This window comes from Dipodomys merriami, unplaced genomic scaffold (assembly GCF_024711535.1).
Source record: "Dipodomys merriami isolate MVZ:Mamm:240054 unplaced genomic scaffold, mDipMer1.0.p SCAF_172, whole genome shotgun sequence".
NCBI classification, from domain to species: domain Eukaryota; kingdom Metazoa; phylum Chordata; class Mammalia; order Rodentia; family Heteromyidae; genus Dipodomys; species Dipodomys merriami.
In genome coordinates, this window is record NW_027203071.1 from 1,602,779 (window position 1) to 1,624,983 (window position 22,205).

The 22,205-nt window shown below is 38.6% G+C and overlaps 1 protein-coding gene across 6 annotated transcripts in view; it reads right to left on the reverse strand.

Annotated features, from left to right (window-relative positions):
* Positions 1-22,205, reverse strand: part of Pde4b (phosphodiesterase 4B) — a 522,330-nt gene that overhangs the window by 112,332 nt on the left and 387,793 nt on the right. For all 6 annotated transcript variants that reach the window (XM_070025809.1, XM_070025806.1, XM_070025807.1 and 3 more), the window contains 3 exons: positions 15,580-15,774; positions 7,511-7,547; positions 7,331-7,401 (listed from right to left, as the gene is read on the reverse strand). In XM_070025809.1, the coding sequence (XP_069881910.1) occupies positions 7,331-7,401; positions 7,511-7,547; positions 15,580-15,774 (303 nt within the window). The remainder of the gene's footprint in view (positions 1-7,330; positions 7,402-7,510; positions 7,548-15,579; positions 15,775-22,205) is intronic.

The window sequence follows — 22,205 nt, forward strand, 5'->3', positions numbered from 1 at the left end:
TTTTGTGCTCAAGGCTGTACCACCAGAACCATGTTATTCTTTTTACTCTTTGCAAGACTTTCTCCACCAAATGCTCCCAGATACCTAGTGAAAACTCTAGGAAGACTTCCTGGAACAGAGAGAACAAAGACATAAAACTTGAGGGTGCATCAGGATCCCCAAGAGGAGCCTTATTAAAAAATCTTTTTGAGGCCTGGGAAGGTGGCTCAGTGGTAGAGTGCTTGTCTTGCATGCCTGAGGCCCTGGGTTCGATTCCTCAGCACCACATAAGCAAAAAAAAAAAAAAAGCCAGAAGTGGAGCTGTGGCTCAAGTGGTAGAGCGCTAGCCTTGAGCTGAAGAGCTGAGGGACAGCGCCCAGGCCCAGAGTTCAGGCCCCACAACCGGACCCCTCCCCCCGACAAAAAATCTTTTTGAATCTTCTCTCTCTAGCTTCTGATTCAGTGGGGCTGGTTGTATTTCAGAGTTTGCATTGCTCACAAGTTTCCTGGTGCAGCCATGCTGCTAGTCAGGTGACCTCATCTTTACAACAATAGGTGCTAGTGATTCTCAGTCCCCCTGAGCACCAGCACTGGCAATGAGCAAGAGAGTAGTTACTGAGCATGTGTGAGCATCAGGTACATGCAGTGAGCTCCATTTTCTTTTTTCTTTTTCTCAGTCACTGAGAGCATCTTTCAATACATACATACATACATACATCCAGCATGAGGCCTGAGAATATATACATACATATATATATGTATATATATGTACATATCTACACATATATACATACATATGTATTTCTCCATGAATTTCCCTACACAAGAAGTTTGAGAAAAAAAAGTCACATAACTACCAGAGAAAGCCCTTCATCATGTTGCTAAGGAAGTATCTTCATACTGGTTTGATCACATAGATTATTTTCCTTAGTTTTCACATGCTGCAAGTGAATCTCTTGTGGATTAGGGATGACCTAGCTTCTATGCAATCATACATTGTGGCTTCAGAGTCTATTGAAAGGATCTTAGACAGTGCTAATTTATTAGCTGGGTGATCCTAGACAAAGGCACCTGATTCCGAAGCATCAAAGTTTTCTATGTGACAAGAGGCAAGAAATTATCATCCAGAGATATTTCTCTGGGAGACACAGTACTAAGGTAATTCTTAGCTTTCCCTGAGAGCATTATCATTACATTTTAAAGATAAAATAATGACGCTTACAGAAGTTAAGAAACATACTGAAACATAGTTGGTTTCTCGCTGGCACGGCAGGATTCAAAGCCAAATTTTTCTGAATCAGAGTGTAAGCTCTTTCACTATATCATCAGCTGACAACACCTGCATTAATATTGAGGGCTGTTTTTCAGGGAAAATGAGAGATTAAATTCTAAACTCCTTGGCATGGTATAAAAAGTCTTTTGCTCTTCTGGCCTCAACATACTTTTTCCCGCTTATCTCTCAGGATTTCTCCTCTGCACCTGACATATCATCTCAAACTACCGACTGGCTTGTGCTTTTGTGCAGCTTGTGTTTTTCCTTTGTAGAACTTCAAAACTGTAATTGAAATAGGCACTGTCATCTGGGTGCCAGTACTCATGTCTGTAATCCTAGCTACTCAGGAGGTAGAGATCTGAGAATTGTGGTTCAAAGCCAGCCAGGACAGAAAAGTGCATGAGACTCTTATCTCCAATTAATCACCAAAAAGCTGGAAGTGAAGCTGTAGCTCAAGTGTTATTGTGCTAGTTTTGAGAAAAATACTTCAGGGATAGCACCCAAGCCCTGAGTTCAAGCCCCAGGACTAGCACACACACACACACACACACACACACACCACTATCTAATTAGTCTCTGTGTAGTATATGAATTCTTAGATTAAAATTAAACTTTTTGTAGGTAGGGAACAACTTATGGGATCCCATCCATGACAGCCTCTTGTATACCAACTGCTCAGTAATACACATTGAGTGGCTAGTTGAATGGATGAATGGATGGATGGATGATGGATGGTAGGATAGATGGGTTAAGGGATGGATATATGAATGAAAGAACTGATGTAGAGCTTACCAAGCCTAAACACAATCATTCCTTTTGCCTTGAGCATGTGTTGTTCCTTTTGTGTCATTTCTCAGGTGATTCCTCTGTCAGAGAAGTTCTGTGCACACTAAATCTCCTCTACCTTTCCAAGGCAAAATATCTTTTCCAATGAATACTACTTACTTAGCTGAAACAGTCCCTTCTCTACTCTCCAATGGTGTTTTATCTCTATCTTTAGGGTTACTTCCTCATCTTAATGAGGATGAGAACATACTATCTCTACCACTCATCTGCAATTCATTCCCTTCAGGATGCTCTTTGGCTCCTTTTCCTTCTGTCTTACCAATGAATTTCCTATGAAATACTGCAAATTCCAAAAAATACTGATGGGTTGTTAATTAGATGAACTATTGATGTGAAAGTGATGTGAGGAACGAAGTACTCTCTTGGAATGTTTTGCCTGGCTTTCTGTTCACAAAATCTTTGTGTGTGTGCTAGTAGTGGAGCTTGAATTCAGAACATTCATTCATACTTGGATTTTTCACTTAAGGTTGACACTATGTCACCTGATCCATACTTCCACTTTGGGCTTTGTGTTGGTTAACTGGAAATAAGAGTCTCATGGACTTTCTGTCTGGGCTGGCTTCAAAATATGGTCCTCAGATCTCAGCCTCCTGAGTAACTAGGATTTGAGATGTGAACAACCATCACCTGGTGTTTTTATGGTATTAAGTCTACATGCTACCTACCATTGCTATGTCTTTGCAGAGATTTACTAAGTAATACTCGTCTCCTCCTCCTTCACCAGCCTCCATTTTAACCTCTTTTTACATATCTTGGGACTATACTGAGGTATCTCCTGATAAGGTGAGCCTTCTGTCCTGTGCCTGCCCTCCTTGCCTGTGCTGTTATCTCCTCTGCCCACCCTCATTGCATTGCACATATTGCATTGCAATTCACATCTTTCTATGTGTCTCCTCCGAACTTACCTGGGAGAAGTAAAAGCAAAGCCTGAATCTCCTTCTCCGTTGCATCCCTGCACTCCCACATAATATTTTGTATGACACAGGCATTCAAAGCATGTTCATTGAATTCATAGAATGCTTTTAATAACTTTATCCTGTATCTATTGCTAAGTCCCAAAGAAGGCTTTTTGTTAAGGAGCCATTTAACCATGTGATCCTAAATGTTGGAAATCTCTCCTTTCTTAATAACATGACTATTTGCAGGACTTCATTCCCTCTGTGATTTCTGGAAGTTGGACATAATACGAAAATTCCTGGATGTCATTTGTAACTATATGGCCTTTATTTAGAGTTGCTAATTAAGACCAAGCATCTCTGTATGGAAGCTTCGAAAGGCAGAAACCATGTTTGTTTGGGCTATCTTTTATTCTTGATCCCCAGTACAAAGAAGAGACTCCATACATTTTAACTGAATAAATAACTCTAGAAGGCATGGTATGTAAAGCATGAGGCTGCAAGTTAGAAAACAGTGATGACTGTGAGGGAAAAATGATATTGGGGAAAATTATATTGCTTGCCCAGTTTCCAATGGTCCTTAATGTATGACTCAATAATAAGAGGAAACTGGATGTTCGAGATGGGGGAGGGGGAGTTGAAGGGCAGGGGATAGGGCCACAGCAGTTAATACTTCCCAGAGCAGAGAGAGAACTGGGCTATGAATAAGAAGATAAGAATCCTCTGCCTGGCTCTGGCACCTTCCAACTATGTAGCCCTCGGCAACTCACAGAACCGCTCCGTTTCTTCCTCACTTGAGGTGAGCCGATGGCAACTAACGTTTACTGCTGATTTACAATGTGCTAGGTCCTGCGTGAGGGGTTTTCCATATATTTCCTCCCTTACTCTAAGGAAATTTGGCTAGGGTTTTTTTCCAGCTCTGAATGCTCAAGATTTTATGATTCTCAGCTAATTTAAACCCCATGCCAAAGTATATACAGCAGTGAAAGACATTTCAGGTATATATTTTAAAAAGCGGTTACTAATTATTTCTCAAAGATTACATTCATTTTGACTGAAACATGCTTTGGAAGAATGTTAATGCAGTGATGGTACATGATTTCCTGGTAGCCACACATGGCATACCATTATGTTAGTGACAGGGATTATGATGAAGGAGACCACTTTGCTCCAAACTCCATTCTTGAATTTCAGACTACTGGCTAATGGACACTCATCCACACACCATTATTACTCTACATTATGGTGGAGCAATACATTAATCTATTGGTTTATTGTAAGTTAGCAAATGCTTTAGGGGTGCTTATCTGTATTAACAATCCCAAATGAAAGCCACATTTTTTTCAAAATTAGCTCCTGGGACAAAGGAAATGTAGGTTTTAATTTGCAGCCAAGAAATACAGGCTCAATCAAGCATACCTCAATGGGACATTTCATGAAAGTGCAAAGAAATCACCTCCACAGGAACTCTGAGATTTTCACCCTTTGGGTGCCAAAGCTCAGGCAGACAATGGACCACTTTTATGCAGCACAGACAGCCAAAAGATAAAAGGAACCCCAACTTGTGAGAGGCGTAGTTCAATGTGGGAGTTCTTTTTCATATAATAAACCACACTAACCAGATGTCTCATGAAAACTACTCCAAGGACATAATTATTGCTTAAATGTTACATTCAAGGCAGGGAGTGGCACTCTGGAACCAAAGTTAAATATCCAAGAAAACAACGTCTGAATTCCACAAATCTTCCAGTTTCAGTGTTAATGTAAGTGAATATGTGTGTGGGAGATGAAGAGATGCTCTTTGCATGTTGTACCCACTCCTGACTGCAAATTTTCCTTTCGGAGCCTTCTCTTGGATTTTCTTTAGTTGTTTGAGAATATTGAGCATAACACAAATAGAATGGGGTGCATTACATGGACCCTCAGATTTCCACAGATTATTCCACCTATAGCTGAAAACCATTAATTGACTGAGACCCAGGTTCTCACTCCTTGGGCTAAGCTGAGACAATCTTAACTCCGTTTGATGAAGCACAAGAGGGAATTAGGCTGCCTTAAAATTTTGTTGTTTGGTATTGGTTATACAAAAAAGAAAAATGCTTGAAATCAACAAATGCCTGATGTCGATTTCACATATGGATATGTGTTTGTGGAAGAAGAGTAGATGTCTTGTTGCTAGAGACACATTCTCCTTAATTAGTGTGGCACAAAGGGCCATCATTTGAAGGATTCTCAGGCAGACTTGAAAATGGGTCAGTTCTGTGTATGGGAACAATAAGCTCAAGGTACTTAGTTCCTCCGTTTATGTGGCCCGGAACCCCACAGGCTTATTGAGAAAGTGGTTTAAGCTGACATAGGTTATTAATCACCAGGGTAGTAGACGCCCAACTACTGCTAACAGAGGAGAAAGCCCCAAGGCCACGGTAGCAAATAGAAAAACTAGTGCCTACTTCTTGTAGCTATGTAATGTAGTCCTTCTGAGTCCAGTTGTACTAAAGAAGCCTTTAAAATGTGTCCTTTTTCATCCTTTCCTCCATGTTCCCATCTATATTATTCTGTCCCAGAGTGTCATCCTCATTAGCAAATGTCTCCAGCTTGCTGTCCTCGATTACACAAGTTCTTCCTAAGTATCTTTCTCTTCTAAAAGTTTCCAGGAACATCTCCCATAATTTAGGGGAACTCTGCAGGTACAGTCAATGAGAATGCTGTACTGCAAGACAGGACACCAGGCTCCATGTATGGCTGTTGTTGTCTAGAAGCTGTGTGGTCCTGTGTAAGTCATGTACTCTTCTGAAGCTTTGTTTCCTTATCCAGAGAGTGGACATGACAATAACAGTCATGAGCATTTTTAAAAAATCAATATTTGTAGAGTGTGAACTATGTGACATTCTACTACTTAAAAATTCAAAGAAAAACCAACACAAGTTTAGGCATCAGGGGCACACAGTCTAGGATGGCAGAATTCCAAAAAGGGAATGATAAGGATCTGTATGATGGTAGCTATCACCTTAGTTACTTGGGAGGCTGTGATTGGGAAGTTTATAGTTTTTGTTTATAATTTCAACCCTGGGAAGAAAAGTCAACAAGTCTACTCCATCTAAGTGGAAGAGGCTGGCTGTGGTGGCACATTCCCTATCATTTCAGCTATGGTGAGATGCCAAAAATATATGCATCATGGTCCAGGTGCACACTTGACCAGGAATCAAGACCCTATCTCAAAAACTAACGCCAAAGAGCCAAACAGAGCTAGAGGCGTGGCTCAACAGTAGAGCTCCTGTTTGGCAAGTGGGATGCTTTTAGTTCAAACACAAGTACCCACTTTAAAAAGAAAAAAAGAAGTGTGAAAAGGTATTTAAAGTGCCTTGGAGCCAAATGAGAGCAATTCAGCTAGGTGTGATAGGTCAGAGAAAGATACCTCAGGAAGACAGAAGAGGCTGCTAATTATTAAGGATGGAGAAGGGAACATAGAGGGAGCCTGTAGGTCACAATTGTCAAACATAGTCCCATGTGGCTACAGTCCTGGTCTGATTATTTACCACATCATCTCTAGGAACTTCATATTAAATGCCTTAATGCAGAGGACCTTTATGTTTTGATCATTGTTGTATCATCAGTGCTAAGTACAAAACAGGTGCGTAGTAAGTATTTGATAATGTACACGTACGCCTATGCATGAATGAATAGTATATACAAAATAAATATTGGATCCCAGAATCATGCATTCTACAGTTTCCTAAGCCTGAGGTAACCTTTTAAAACATGCAGTAGAGTGGAGTGCACAGAAGTTCAGTTAGGCTCATAGATTTTGAAGAGAAAGTTACTGTAGGAAAAAACAAATTCAATTCCTTTATTTTACATGTGAGAAGACCCAGGATCAAAGATGTAAATTGAAGTGATCAAGGTCATATATTTATTTGGTGGCAGAGAAGAATGAAACTTCATGAACCTGTTTTTATATCATTTGAAAACAGTCTGTATGGACTGTTTCATACCTTTGAGTTTGAATTTCTGGAATAATTGATAGCTTACTGAAAAAGAATTTAAATAACCTTTATGGCCATTTTGGATAGAGAGTCAAACAAAAATATCATTATTTCATTTGTTGAGACCCTATGGTATACTGTGCTAAGGGTACAAAATTAATAACACTCAGACCTGATAATTTTTCATGTTTTACCAATTTTAAAATATATTGCTCCATTGGATTTTCAAATTTCCTTGTGTAGCCTAACTTATCTTGGGGACTATTTCTCTGTGCAATAGTTACTTTTAAACATGATGTGCAGTGTTTTCTGCTTTTCTGGATGGGATTTGTGAGTGTACACAGTCAACTTACTTGTTGGATGTTCCATGAAGATTTGTGAGTAGAGTGAAGTTGTTCCTCACACTTCTCAAGCTGGCGAGGACCTAGGAGAAGAAGATTTCAGAATATTGGTAGCGACAAATGCTCATGCTTAGAAGTCACATTTAGAACATCTCATGAGTGAGAACAAGCCAGGACAAGCAGAATACATACCTGGGCGAAAGGAGTGACGATCAAGTCATCACCGTGTCTAGTGAAAAAGAGAAAAAAAAAGCATTAAAAGTGTAATATTACCCTTGTCAGTAGAAGTAAAGCAAATGTCCTATCAATTCTGTGTGCATAGATGGCAGAATTTCCAATCTGGCAGAAATTGAGATCCCAGGGGATCTCAAAGAAAGAAGGAAAGAAAGGAACACACACACACACACACACACACACACACACACACACACACACACACACACACACACACACATCACCACCACCACCACCACCACCCGCCCCCACCCCACACACACATGTATCAATCAGCAGGTTCACGGATTCTAGATTTACAGGGATTCCACATATAAGCCTTTGCAAGTAAGCATGTATCCTCAGGGTATAGTTCCATTAAATAGCAGCCCAGAGTACTGTAATTCAAAGCAACTTGTGGATTTTGGTTACTAGAGCCAGGAAATTCAAAGAGGGAGCTGTTCTTCACAGACACACAGTGTTGGAAAAAAGGTATAAGAGGCTGGATAAAGGTTAACTTTGAATTTCCTGGCTTTTGTTGATTTGAACCACAGCTTTAACGGCATTTAAACAGAAATTCCTCTCTGGGAATCCCATTACTTTTTTTGTTTTTAATATACTTTTTTTTCTCCTTAAAAATACCCAAGGAAAAGGTTTTAATGGGTCAGACCAAACCTGCAAAAATCATAACATTGTCCTTCATTTGGGACAAAACCTAATTATGCCATCCTTAATGTATTGCAATTTTAAGACTATATTACTCTCTTGCACTCATTTTTAATAAATCAACATAACATTCCTTAGCAAGGTTTTAAAGCTATAAAAAGATATGCTGGCCTGGGCTGCAGTCACAAACTCAGACCAATTCATTGTTATGATGTGGATAGCAGCACAGGACCTGGTGATGCTAAGCTCCCCTGATTGTCTATTCTAAACTCCTCTGTCCTCACTAGCACCACACAAAGACAACACCTGATTCAGTAGCTACATGACAGCAATCTGCCTGGTACCAGGACCTGAGTGAGAGCTGAGGATCCAGAGCTGAACAGCATATACATCCACCTGGGCCTCTGTAGCATACACTTTTAACATGGTATCCTATTTCATATGATACTTTCCTCCTTTGTCTTTAGCTAGAAGTCTCATCAAGGTTAACTAGAAATGTTCTGTGTATTCACTTTATATCACACACACGCACACACACACACACACACACACACACACACACACCACACCACACACACACAAAGAACAATTACAAAATGACCCAAAGAGTAATTACACAATCTCCATGAGTGATTATTCGCATCAGGCCTTTTATGTGCATTATCTCCTTTAACTTTTGTAACATACTTCAGAGGCAAGTACTCGTCCCATTTTCATGTTTGACGTGACATCAGGATGCAGTACCACTAAACAGTTGCTTAGCTAGCACCCCATAAGTGTGTGGAAGAACTATCTGATTCCCCAAATCTGTGCTTATAAATACTATGCTTCTCATTTTATGATCTTGCACAGCTGTCATATCAAATTGTACAGAATTGTACAGAATCCCTCAAATTAAAACAAAATGTGAGAGTGAAAGTATTTTTAATATACTTTTATTGCTGAACAAAAGGTTTGTTCAGAGAGGTTGCCATTTTGCAGTTCAGGTAATATGAACATTTCTCTTAGGGAAAAGCGTTTCTTCCTTTAGTCCCTGACCACTGAAAAGCATTTTTTAAAAAAGAACTATAAATTTAGATATAAATATAGAATAAATATAGAATGAGAAATTTAAAAAACATAGATAATTAATATAATTTCTTCTCTCCCAAGAATCCTAAGCTTGGGGTCAATATCTATTCATACCATCACCTTATGAATCTATCTGCTATCATTGCCTTAACCATCTCCTAAATCTGTAGCTTGAATGCCCTTATTTCCTGCTTCATGCTTGATGTCTCCATCTAGATACCAATGGTTATCTTACTGTCAACATGTACCCCAAGAACTCAACAGCACCTTAAAACTTCTCCAACATCTTCTTGCTTTCTTATTTGTCCTCATGACTTTTTTCCTATATACTTCCTATTAAATTTTAAATAGTCTATTCAGGATGCTGAGATATGAGGATCATGGTTCAAAGCTAGCCCAGGCAGAAAAGTATATGAGACTCTTATCTCTGCTTTGAAAAAACAAAACAAAAATCAGCTAGACATGTAGCTGTGGCAAAAGTGGTAGTGTGCTAGCCTTGGACAAAAGAAGCTCAGGGACAGTGCCCAGGACCTGTGTTCAAGACCCAGGACCAGAACCAATAAAATAAATAAATAATGGATGAATTTATCATAATTTCCTAAACGACTAAAAACAATTCAGGAACCAGGCTAGATACGCACAACTATTGCACGAGTACCCTCTGGTGACCAAAGCAGTACATTACAGGATGAATACAGACGAACTGAGAATGCTAGTCATAGAACTGAGTCTTGGACTCTTGGAATTGAGGTGTGGGTGTGAATTAGAAAATGATATGGTTATCTAGAAAGCAAAAAATGCTGCTTCTAACGATTACAGTCTGAACTCTATTAGTTAATTTCACTTCACTGTTTCCTCTCTAAACGCAGAATTGTACATGGGCTCCCTTGTTATTGATTTTAGTCAGTCTTATACAGTGATGGACACTAGTGGACAGATTTTGGACAGTATCAATTTGTTGTCAACTGCAGTATTATTAGTTGTGAGTTATTGGGCAAGTTATTAGGCAATCTTTCCATATCTTGATTTCTTCATCTGTAAAATGGGGTTCCTATAATGAGCTATTATACTTGTACAATTTTAAATAAGTTTTTGTTACATAAAACATTTATTTAGTAAAAGTTATTCTTAGCAGGTGCCAGTGGGCTCATGCCTGTAATCCTAGTTACTTAGAAGACTGAGATCTGAGGATTGTGGTTCAAAGCCAGCTGGGACAGAGAAGTCCATGAGACTCTTATTTCCAATAAATCACTCAGAAAAAGCCTGAAGTGGCATCGTGGCTCAAGTGGTAGAGTGCTAGCCTTGGGCACAAAGAGGCTCAGGGACAGGGCCCAGGCCCTGAGTTCAAACCTCAGGATCAACAAAAAAAAAGCTATTCTTATTAGAAGGAGGTATCTTTGTTATTAAAATGAAAGAGCTGAATGCCTTTCTTCCCAGCTGTTCAGAATGTACTTAAGTTGTCAATGCCTTCCTCTATGGTAGTCTAATAAATTCACCTTCCATTGCACACTAGTTTACATAGTGCTTCCACAGACATTATTTCATGTGATGAAAGCAAGTTCCTGATCTCAGGAACTTGCTTATTGGCCAAGCTTGAAACTTCCCTCTTCCTTACTTCACATTAACCACCAACCCCTGTTGATTTGGCAAATATTTATGAATCTCCCACTAAACCTACTCAGATGTGGTTTGCCATCGTCTATTATATGTATTACCAAAGCAGCCTCCCATCTGGTTCTTTAAGCTTTTCCATTCTCCAAATCTTACTTCACACTGCAATTAGAGCCATCTGTCACAAACAAACATCTGATCATGTATCTTCCTTCCTAAAATTAAGGCCTGTACTAGCTCCCCACAGTTTGTGTTCAGCATAAAGAACAATTCCTGGGCCTTTAATGACAAGGTTCTTGTTTCTTCTCTTTCACCACTTCCCTAAGCCTCATGTTGGCTGTTTCAGCCATACTGAGCAGGGCCTCCCACAGTGCTGGCCAGAACTAGAGAGTTAGTTATCAAAATTGGCCTTCCCTCTTATGTACCTTTCTGCCCCTATTAAAACCACTTACTGACTTGCCAAATCTTTAGCTCCTTTGAAGGTACAGTCAAGTACCTATTTAGATGAATCCTTATTAAAAGATAAAATGAATATGATCCTTTTAGTAGCTGGAAAGGCAGACAAGCAGAAATTAACATCATTATTTTTATTTTTCAGCCCCATGCAGAATTGATATACTGGATATTCTCAAAAGCTTATCTGCTTGTACTCTTTGAGTTCAAACTCTGTTTCCCTAATGCCCTCTTCTTTAAAGGAGATTATAGTACCTACCACCCTGAGGATATAAAGATTAGATGAATTGATATATGGAAAGTACTTTAAATATTACGTATTTGAGAACTGTGTGGTTTTCCTGACAGATAATTTAGATCATAAAAAGATCCAATGTGTTTAACATTTATAGCACTAGTAAGAGGAATGGATGTAAGTCAGAGTACTTTTTGGTAGTCAATTAATAAACAGGTCTTAAATTTGAGTGAACTCTTATTTGTACTTTTTTTATATTGGTCCTTAGGTCTCATTTCCCCTGACAACCCTTTCTGGAAACCTCTTAGTATCCATGTAAATGGTAGCATTCACAAACTGTCTGTGGAAGGTTTTGCAAATGATGTGACCATATGGAAAAAACATGGTGGCTACTGCTCTGTGGCTCTGCAGGTCCATAATCAAAGCTGATTCTTGTGCAGAGCAGTCCTTGCAACACTTTGGGCAATAAAATTACCCTTGTCAATTTCCAATACTTTAATACTCCGCTGTAAAATGTGTACCTCAACCTGAGATGGGATTACAATAGAGTTGACTATAACCCAAAAACAGAATAGCACAAACAGATTATTGCCACCTCCAGGAAAGCATCTGATGTTTCTTTGAGGACTCTGTGAAGACTGTTTTTCTTTACTAGAAGTCTTTACTTCTACCTCTCCTTTGTGTTAAAGTTAAAGCCATTTTTAATCTTCCAATCGTTTTTTCCCCCAATTAATACCCTTTGCCTAGTCTCCCCACCTATAATTTTCTCCCATTTTTCTGAGAGAATTTGGACAAGAAATGCTTAAAAACTAATGTTTCTTTCTATTATTAGGATTTAGTATAGCAGAATTATATGAAGGCTCCCACTTATTATATAAATGCATTACTGTTGTGTGTTGAGTCTGAGGGATTTCTTTCTTTTTTTTTTTCTCTTATTTTTGTTGGTCATGGGGCTTGAACTCTGGCCTTGGGCACTGTCCGTGTGCTCTTCAGCTCAAGGTAAGCACTCTACCATGTGAGCCACAGCTCCACTTACAGTTTTCTAGTGGTTTATTGGAGATAAGAGTCTCATGGACTTTTCTGCCAGGCTGGCTTTAAACCTTGATCCTCAGATCTCAGCCTCCTGAGTAGTTAGGATTACAGGCATAAGTCACTGGTGGCGGCTTGTCTGAGGGATTTATTAGCAGGGAAATTCCTGTAACTAGACATTTCAAGACTGACGCGTCATCTCCCTAGATCTATTGGAAGAAGGCAGATGAAGAAGTGGGGAGCTTAGGACGTTTTTGTTCTCTATTTTGGTTTATCCTGAGCTTTTTAGGGTGAAAGAGCTCCATAAATATTACTTCAGTTAAAATCTAGATGTATGTGTGGAACTGGATTTTCTGACATAATCCTGATGAAATGAAATACCAGATGATTCTGTTTTCTTTCATATTGGTAAATATAAATTTCTAAGCTGGCAAGCATGAAAGTTTATACTGTAATGTAAAATGTTTTCAAAGCGCAAGCTTGTGCTATTTTTATTCACAAATATTTTAATATATTCTGTTATCAACATAGTGTAATATTACATTGCCCATTTTGTATTCTTGGGCAAGACTCTCCTTTATTTTTACAGGAGTAGGATTTTCCTTCTTATTTAAAAATTCTTTCTCTTCACAATATATTCATTCTTACTTTCCTAAGTATAAGTTGGTGACATTCAATAGGTCTTAATGTTAGAAGAGAGAAATATTTTCTGGTCAGTAAATTGCAAAGAGAGAAGTCAGTAGTAACAGAGGTTCAGCATATAATATGCAGAACTACATCTCTCATCAGGTATACATTGTAATCTCTAAATTCTCTTTATGTTTAAAATCTCTACAAGCCTGTGATTCCAAGTCAAGAAACAACAAAGTTTGCTCTGGAATCTGCTCAAAGTCTCCTTCAAAGGATCTGAAGAATCTGGAGATTCATCAAGCTGTTTAGAATGAGTTTGAAGAATTAGTAGCTGGAATGAGAATTAATTTGGAGAATGACTCACTTCTAAAGCTAGTCTTTTGTCTGCAAATTACCATGTGAATGAAGCTCAATTATTTTGAGCTAACCAAATTTCCTACATTCCTTCATGATGAACTCTAGAAAGCTTTTATGTTTTTATCTTGGTAGAGAAAAGAATTAGAATGATAGTCAAGCCAACTCAATATGGTTACTTCTCTAGCCTCAGGTAGCCCTTACTCTGCATTGGTTTGTTTCCAGCCTGGTCATACCAATGCTATTCACAGTTAGAAGAATATAAACAAAGAGAAATCCAAAAGTTTTGAATATGCTCGTCACTATGGTTTGGATCTGGATTTATTGTGTCCTCCAAGGAAGGATTCATGTGTTATAAATTTGGTCCTTAATGTGGTGATGTTGGGAGGTGATGGGACCTTTAAGGGGCAGAGCCTAGTGCCAGGTAGTTATGTCATTGGAAGCATTTTGCTCAGAAAAGATTAATGTAGGTCTTTTAACGGGAGTTAGTTATCATTTTAGTGAGTTGTTATAAGGCAACATCATCCAGTTCACTTTGCCCTTCTGTGCATGGCTAGTTCCTTTTCTATTTTTCTGCTATGTATAAATGTAGGCAAAGAGAAGAGCCATGATCCTTTGACCCTCCAACCACTGAAATCACCAAATAAACCTCTTTAATTATCAAGTACATAGTCCTATATATTTTGCTATAACAACAGAAAACTGACTAACACAATCATCCTTAGCTACAACATGGGATATAGATATGAGATAGAAGCCAGTCTCTCAATGTCTCAGAGTCATTATCTAAAGAGTGGGGTAAATAGTGAACCCTACTGGACAGGATTTCTATGACAATTAACAGAGATAACTGATGTAAGGGAATGTGGTCTCATGATTCACATCCACTCTGTGGTTCTGTGTGTATGTGTGTGTATGTTTAGCTGTGCTCTTCCCAAGACTAGAAACTTTGGAGGAATGAAATCTGTTTTAGACTCATCTGTTATTTTTCTATGGTTTTGTATGTCCTCCACAGAACCTAGCATACTGCATGGTATATCAGAGAGTTTCAGTTCTTTCAAATGAGTTTACAAAAAATGAACTTTGGTCCTCACAATGATTAAAATACATCTGGGGTAGTTCCATTAAATTTTTCTGGCAGAAATATCCTGGGCAATATTTTCTTGCTGCTAGCTTTAAAATGCCCTCTGCCCCTTCACAAGAAGGCAGACCTTTGTGGCTTTCTTTCTAACAGAGGAAAAGAATCCTGTGGAATTTTCCAGGCTGTAGACGTTAAGGAGTTACTGATATTTTTTACAACATTTGATGTTAAAAACACTTGTATGTGTGCCTGGAAACCTTTTAAAGCATAGATTTCACCATCCAATTTTATTTAGTTTCAGAATTTAATAAATAGGCAATCCAGTAATTGTTAGCAACCTACATTTAATAGCAGCAAAACAAAAACATTATCTATCTGTGTTGCCCAGGGAAAAGGAGTATATGTTGTTGTGTCTCATCAAGAATCCAGGAAAACAAGGGACTGTTGTGTGAATGTCCTCAAGAAGATACACAGGTTCATACTGAATAACACCTCAGTTAAATATACAAGTGGGGACAAATGCTGATAACCAACTACCGTTCTCTGGTGGAGCATTATACAAAATGCATGTGCAGCCAAAATTGCAAATGTGACCTGCAAAATATGTTCAGGTTTCCATCCTATAAATGATTCAGCAGTTTAAGAAATGAAGCCCAATGATTTTTTTTATAATATCAATAACAGATGTGAACTGAGCATTGTGCTCAGTTAGCCCCCTTGGATAAAATCCAAGCTACAAAGCCACATGCTATAGAATAGTAATGTTCTTAAGATGGGCATCTTTGTCAACTCTGTTTTTGTTTACTTTTCTCCTTCCTATTCCCTTGGGTTAAAGGAGAGCCATTGATCTTGCTGTGACAGGGTTAAATGTGAAGAAAGTATGAGATTTAGCAGTTGGACAAGAAGAGTTGTACTCACTGCTCGCTTGGAAGTGATGAGTTTCTCGACATTGCCTTTGGTGACAAGTCATAGTCGCTGTCTGATCTGTAGAGAAAAGACTCTCTGCGCTGGCTGTGGCCCGGGAAGGTGGCATGAAGCACCAGCCCAGAAGACGAACTGGCCTGGGGATCCAGTGGGCTCCGACCTGGTGAAGGGCCATTTTCCACATCAAAGCTTGAAGAGAAAGCAGAGAACTCTGGTCACATGAGAATCACAGGTGGAAGACATCTAATACGCATCAAGAACCTATATATGGCAAATACTTTGTACCAGGAATATATAATAAAGCTTTACACTTTACAGAAAGTTTTCATTCTCAAAATGGCTCTGAGTTATAGTCATTATAATTTCCATTTTGTAATGGGAAACTATGTCTTACAGAGACTGTTCAGACATTTATTTGAGCCTACCATTAGCAAAGCCAGAATTTAGTGCCAGGAACAAACACCAAGATTAGCAAGAGCGTATTTGACAAGTTTACAATTGAAGCCAAGAGCAAAATAGTTTGGTGATAGTATCTCCAGAGAGGGCATCTCGTATACTACAGTCAAAAACTAAAATATCATGGGAATGAGTATTCCTAACTGCAAGGATTTTTTTTGCCACAAATAAATATGGTTTCATTAAAGATACAATACGCACATTTCTAAGTGTTTTGGGAACAAATGGTTATTCTGAATATATATATATATATATATATATATATATATATATATGCTGTCTGAGTAGATGAGAAGTCTGACCTAAGACTTAATATTCATATTAAAGTTTAACCACAGAAATGATTTAATCTAGTAACACCAAATTCCTATAGAGCTTGGCTGTAGAGGACAATAACTTCACTAGCTCCACAGTGAGATTTCTGATCAGTCCTCACAGCTCTGGGAAGTGCTATCAAGCCCAGAATTATTTGAACTAGCTGGGATCAATGAACACACAAACAAGAGCACTGGAGATTTTGTTACATTTTCTCTCCCCATACTGGGTATTACCCTAAGTATTGTGTTCTTCTCATGTTTGTCCATATATGTTTTCCTATACATACAACTTCACTTACCCTCAAATGATAGTAACAACCTTTCTCTAGAACACCCACCACTGTCTAGCTGAAGCTTTACAACGTGAAAGGGTATGAGGCAAGGATGCCCCTTTCCCCCAAGTTAGGCCATAATAGTTGGCTTCTCTTATACTCACATATCTGCCATAACTTAAGTTCTTGGTTCTTTTCTTCTACTAATTCTAACAATGATGTTCTCTTCAGATATATTTTGATTATATAGAAAGAGAAAGAGAGAGGGAGAGAGAAAGGAGAGAAAATAGAGCATATATATATATATATAAATATAAAGGGAAAGCAGATACACATATATAGGTATATATACGTATATGTATATATGTATATATAGGTATATATACGTATATGTATATATGTATACATGTATACATATATATACCTTTATATATACCTATATATGTATACACATCACACACACATGTTGACAAGGTATTTTCTGACATATTATTTCATCTGACCCTAACAATTCTGTAAAATATATAATTCTATCCTACTTCTATCCCACTCTTCAATTTTGGTAAACAAGGTTTAGGAGATGAATAGACCCTGATTATTAAAGTAACAGGCCATAAGAATAGTTTTACTACCCCTTTATATGATGCAGGAGATGTACTGAAAACTCCCATCTACAAAAACAGGTAGACGATTCCAGGTCTCCATATATTGTACTTTATCCCTGTACATATATTCTGGTGATAAGTTTAATTTGTAAGTTCCACATGGTAAGAGATAAGCAACTCATAACAATTATAAAATATACTATGATAAGTTATTTAAAACTTATGAAATCCTTATTTCTGGAATTTTCCACAGCATTGTTGAACCACAGTTGACCACAGGTAACCAAAACTGCACAAAATGAGGATGCAGGGAAGGGGAACAACTGTAGATGGAGTCTTGGAAGACCTGAGTCTTCCAATACAATTCTTCATAACCTGAGACTTTGGTAATCACACAGTTCCAGTAGGATCCACTGGACAATGAACTGTGAGTTCCTTTCACTGTCTAGATCCAGAGACTCTCTGGGTTAAAGGACAAGAAAAAGCTACAGCAACCCAATAGGTATTTGGGTTTTCAAGTTGCCACTTATGAATTTCCTCAGCAAACCCAGTGACATGGGATAGGCTCTTAAAAGGTTGCAGACAGGCAGCCAAAGCGATGTATCATAAGCTTGCTGGAGGTAGAGTTAGGTTGTAAGCCACATACATTACAGCAGATAAAAACATAATGAAACAAACTACAACCTTCCCTTGGGTGAGATTTGTATTAGTTGCAGAGCAAAATGAAGAGAACCTTTGTGGAGAAGAGTTCTTTCATGCCACCTGAATCTTGTAGAGCTGGTAGGCCCAGATGCTGTCTCTGAACCCTTTTTAAGGACACGGAGTGCAAGTTCTTAAAAGGTGCAAGTGGGATTACTCAAACTCTAACAGTAATCACAAGCTTTGAAAGTTCTTGGGTATTCTTGTATCTGGTATGTATCGGTACAGACTTTTGGATATTAAAGCAACAAAATATTTTTAAAGTCATTGGCATCCAGCCGCTGCCCCAGGCCCTCCAGGATGGGATGAACTTCATGGTGAGCCAGTAACTAAAGGTTTGGTGTTTGGAACAACAGGGGATCTTGAGCTCCAGCATGATGGCCTGAGTCCATTTACTTGGTTCATGTGGTACTAGTCATTAAATGTTATGAATATCACTGCTGTGTGTATCTGCGCTAACATCTTAGAAGGGGTGCCAAGTGGATATGCCCACCCAGCTCTCAGAACTTTTTCCCTTGGGTGTACCATCAGAGCTCACTTTGCCCTCTTTTCTTCTAGAAGCATTCCTAGTGGGCAGAGGGTAAGTCCACAAAACTCTAGTCTAAAATTGAGGTTCAGAGGGCATTCTGTTCCTAGTTTTAATACCCAAGATATTCACTAGTGTCAGCATAGCTGACACCCAGACTCTTTTTATATATTTGTCTTTGATTTTTTTTCTTTCTTCAGTGCTATACTCACAAGAGAGCTTGATGAAATTTAGAAGAAGAAGACAGGGGAGAATTCTCTGATGCAAAGAAGCAGTCTCAGACAAATGGCCTTTCATATTCCCTGGGGGCACAGTTTCAAAGCAACCAACACAGATGTACAACTTTGGAACAAACATGAATCACCAACCAGACACCAGCCCCAGTCACAGCAAAATTAACAGGCAGACATCACAATACTGCCCACACATCTAGGGAGCAAGCGGGGAGCCGGGTGTATGGGTAAGGAGAAGGCTGTAGACAGGCTTAACAAGCAAGTGGAATATACCACACAAACTGAAATACAATTCGGAAGGAAAGTTAATCTACAGTGGCCACATAAAGAGGGCCATTATTTAGGTAGGGTAATTAGGATAATTTTTGTCTCTGCCTTATCAGGGTATACATTTTATCTTTATGCTTCTTTAGATTAAAAAAGTAATTATAAAAGTAATATAAGGATGTTCGATAATATATATACAAAGTAGAAAAGAATAGCATTATTGTTAGTATTTTTCCATCTGGATTTTATTTTCTGCCACATATTTGGATCTTGAATTATCACAAGATTTTCCCATGTCCTAAAGCTTTTTAAAATGATTATTTTTCCAGAGGGTACTTATCAGTTCATCCAGCAGCTGAACCACAATTCTCTTAACATTTCCCCCTTACCTCTGGCCATTGTATACACATTTCATACAGGTACCAAGAGATTCCCATTTACAAGTTTCTGACTATGACTGGGACATACACCTGTCTGGAAGCAATGGCCCATATCCAATATGCAGACTGAAGCAATGTTAATGCATTCTTTCTTCTGGGTCTGAGACCCCTCCTCCTACTCTGCTCTCTGAGACTTTATATTCTGCTTCTCTGCTTGGATCTGTCTGCTTCTCCCCTTGCCTCCACTGACCTCTGAGCATAGAATTGATGGTTTGTTGTCTAAAACTTTAGATTTATATGCACTTTTTTTCCAGCCCACTGGCGCCAGGTTAGCAAGTGATGCACTGTTTTGTATTTTGTGCCATGATGCTCCCTGCAACTGGAGTGCCCTTCCCAGTGCTGTGGCTATTAAGCCATAATCTCCGAACTTCAGCTCAAATAATCTGGTTCTCCAGATGTATTTAGAAACATGATCCTCCTTGGCACATCCCCATGTCATTTTTACCATGCAATTATCCCCCAGTATTTGCAGGAGTCTGGTTCCAGTACATGCTTACATATTCATAGCTGCAGATGCTCAAGCTCCTTACATGAAATCACTCAGTATTTGCATACACCCTACACATCACCTCCTGCACATATTAAATCATTTCTATATTCCTATAAATAGCAACTCAAGGTAAATATTGCTCTGCTGTATTCTTTAAGGAATGATATTTAAATAGAGTGGGCACAGGGTCTGTATGTACCGATCCATTATTTTTTCATGTATTTTCTACCTGTGCTTGATTGCATCCACTGAAACCATGGGTACAGGAGATATTGACAACGTTAGATTAAACTCTAGCTTTCGACTTCTCTGTAATTCCCCACTTGTTTAGCTGCTTCCCAAGATATTATTATATTATTCATTTGTGTATCCCAGGAATCTGGGACAGAGCCTTCTAAACAGAGAGCTTTAAAAAATGTCCAGGGAAACAGTGAAAGAATGATGTAAGTTGCTGTGAGGTATCTGCCTTCTCTTCAACCCTTTATGTCTCCAGCCTTCACCTCAGCTCCCACCACCACAGATGTCTGGTGTTTCCTCCAAATGAGTCTGTAGAGATGTAACTTTAATTTCTTTGATCAGCATTGTGAAGCAATGGCCTAAAAATAGTTTTTGAAAAGCACAGCTGTGCTCGGCCCAAGCAAAACAAACCTGCTTAGAGATATGGTTGCCTAGATGATGACAATTCTGACATCTAAACACCAGCCACTAGTAGAGGAATCGCCCTATGAACCCATTTCAGCTTGCCTTCTTTTTTTTTTTTTTTTTTTTTTTTTTTTTTTTTTAACATAAAAGAAAGGATAGCCTTTGCCCAAGCCTTCTAGACTTTGTGGCTTCCATGACCCTTGCAAAGCTAGCACTGGGTTGGTGACAGGAGAGAGCCAGCAGAGGGCAGCGTACTGCCACTGCTTTGAAGTTCTGTAGCCTCTCATCTGAGCAGCAGGCTTAGAGGGAGAAATATGACTGACACTTTCTTCATCAGCCTGGGAGGAAAATTCAGGGATAAAGAACAGAACCACACGGTGCATAGGAAACCTTTGATTAAACTAAGAGAAGCTTTACTTCCAGATGTACAAGCTAAGCTGGGTGGTCACAGGCTTGCCTAGAATTATCTCCAGGGTGGCTGTTTCCTGATCCCCAATTACCTACATAAACCTCACTTTCTGTAACAAAGAACTAGGAAGCAGAATCCCAGGAATAATTCATTTCTGAATCAGTAGAGACTTTTCTTCTTTCACTCAGCCATTTTCTAGCTGTACCTTTGTGGCTTGTTCTAAGTCCCACTGCAAAGAACACATGCTCTAGGTAAACAGAGTTTCTCATTGCTATTTCAGGAGAGAGCTTTATTGTCTTTTATACTTGTGTTACTTAAAGATGATGCGTTGACTATTTTCTGCATCACTTAAACCTCACATCACTTAATTATCTTCATCTTATTATTAAATAGGAGAAAAGTGGAAACCATAAATTGTCAAATTTCATTTAAGAAATCCTAAATCCTGTCTCTGCACACACACACACACACACACACACCAACACACACACACACACACACCTGCTACTGCTACAGCCTTGCACTAGGCAAACATTCTATCACTGTTCTCTGTTTGCCTTAAGCTCATTTGCTTTTATTTGATTTTCAAGATAGGGTCACACTAACTTTACCTAGGCTGCTATCTCCAGACTCCATCTCCTAAATAGCTAAGTGTGATATAATATATGCTTGTATTCCAGTTCCTTTTTTCCACAACTCCATTATCCTTTCTTTCTTATTCTCTTTTTATTCTATTATTTTTAGCATAAATAGCTCTACATGGATGATTTCACTGCAATACCCTCAGAGACATACAGTGCCCCTCAATATTACCTCTCTGTTACCTTCTCATTTTTTCCCATCCATAGATTTCAATGTTCTATTTTCATATATTCATACAAAATCATATTCACATGCATTTACCCATCTCCATTTGAAACACCTCCCCCACCCCAGCACATACAACAGAGTTTACTTTCTTGTATTTCATTTTTGTATATGTGTACTATATCAAGGGGTTTTACTCTGGTATCTCACATGTGCATCTATTATATTTTAATCAGAACAATCCTTCCTTCAGAATAATCCTTTAATCAGAATAATCCCCACCTTCTCTATATCCCTATTGATCAAGAGCTTTCATTTAGATTCCTTATGCAAACACAGACACAATAAACTTATCTATTATTCACTTTCTATCATTCTCTTTCCCTCTCCCTGTCCTCTTTGTTCCCCTAAACAATATATTACATGATTATATATGCATACATCTGAATCAATATGC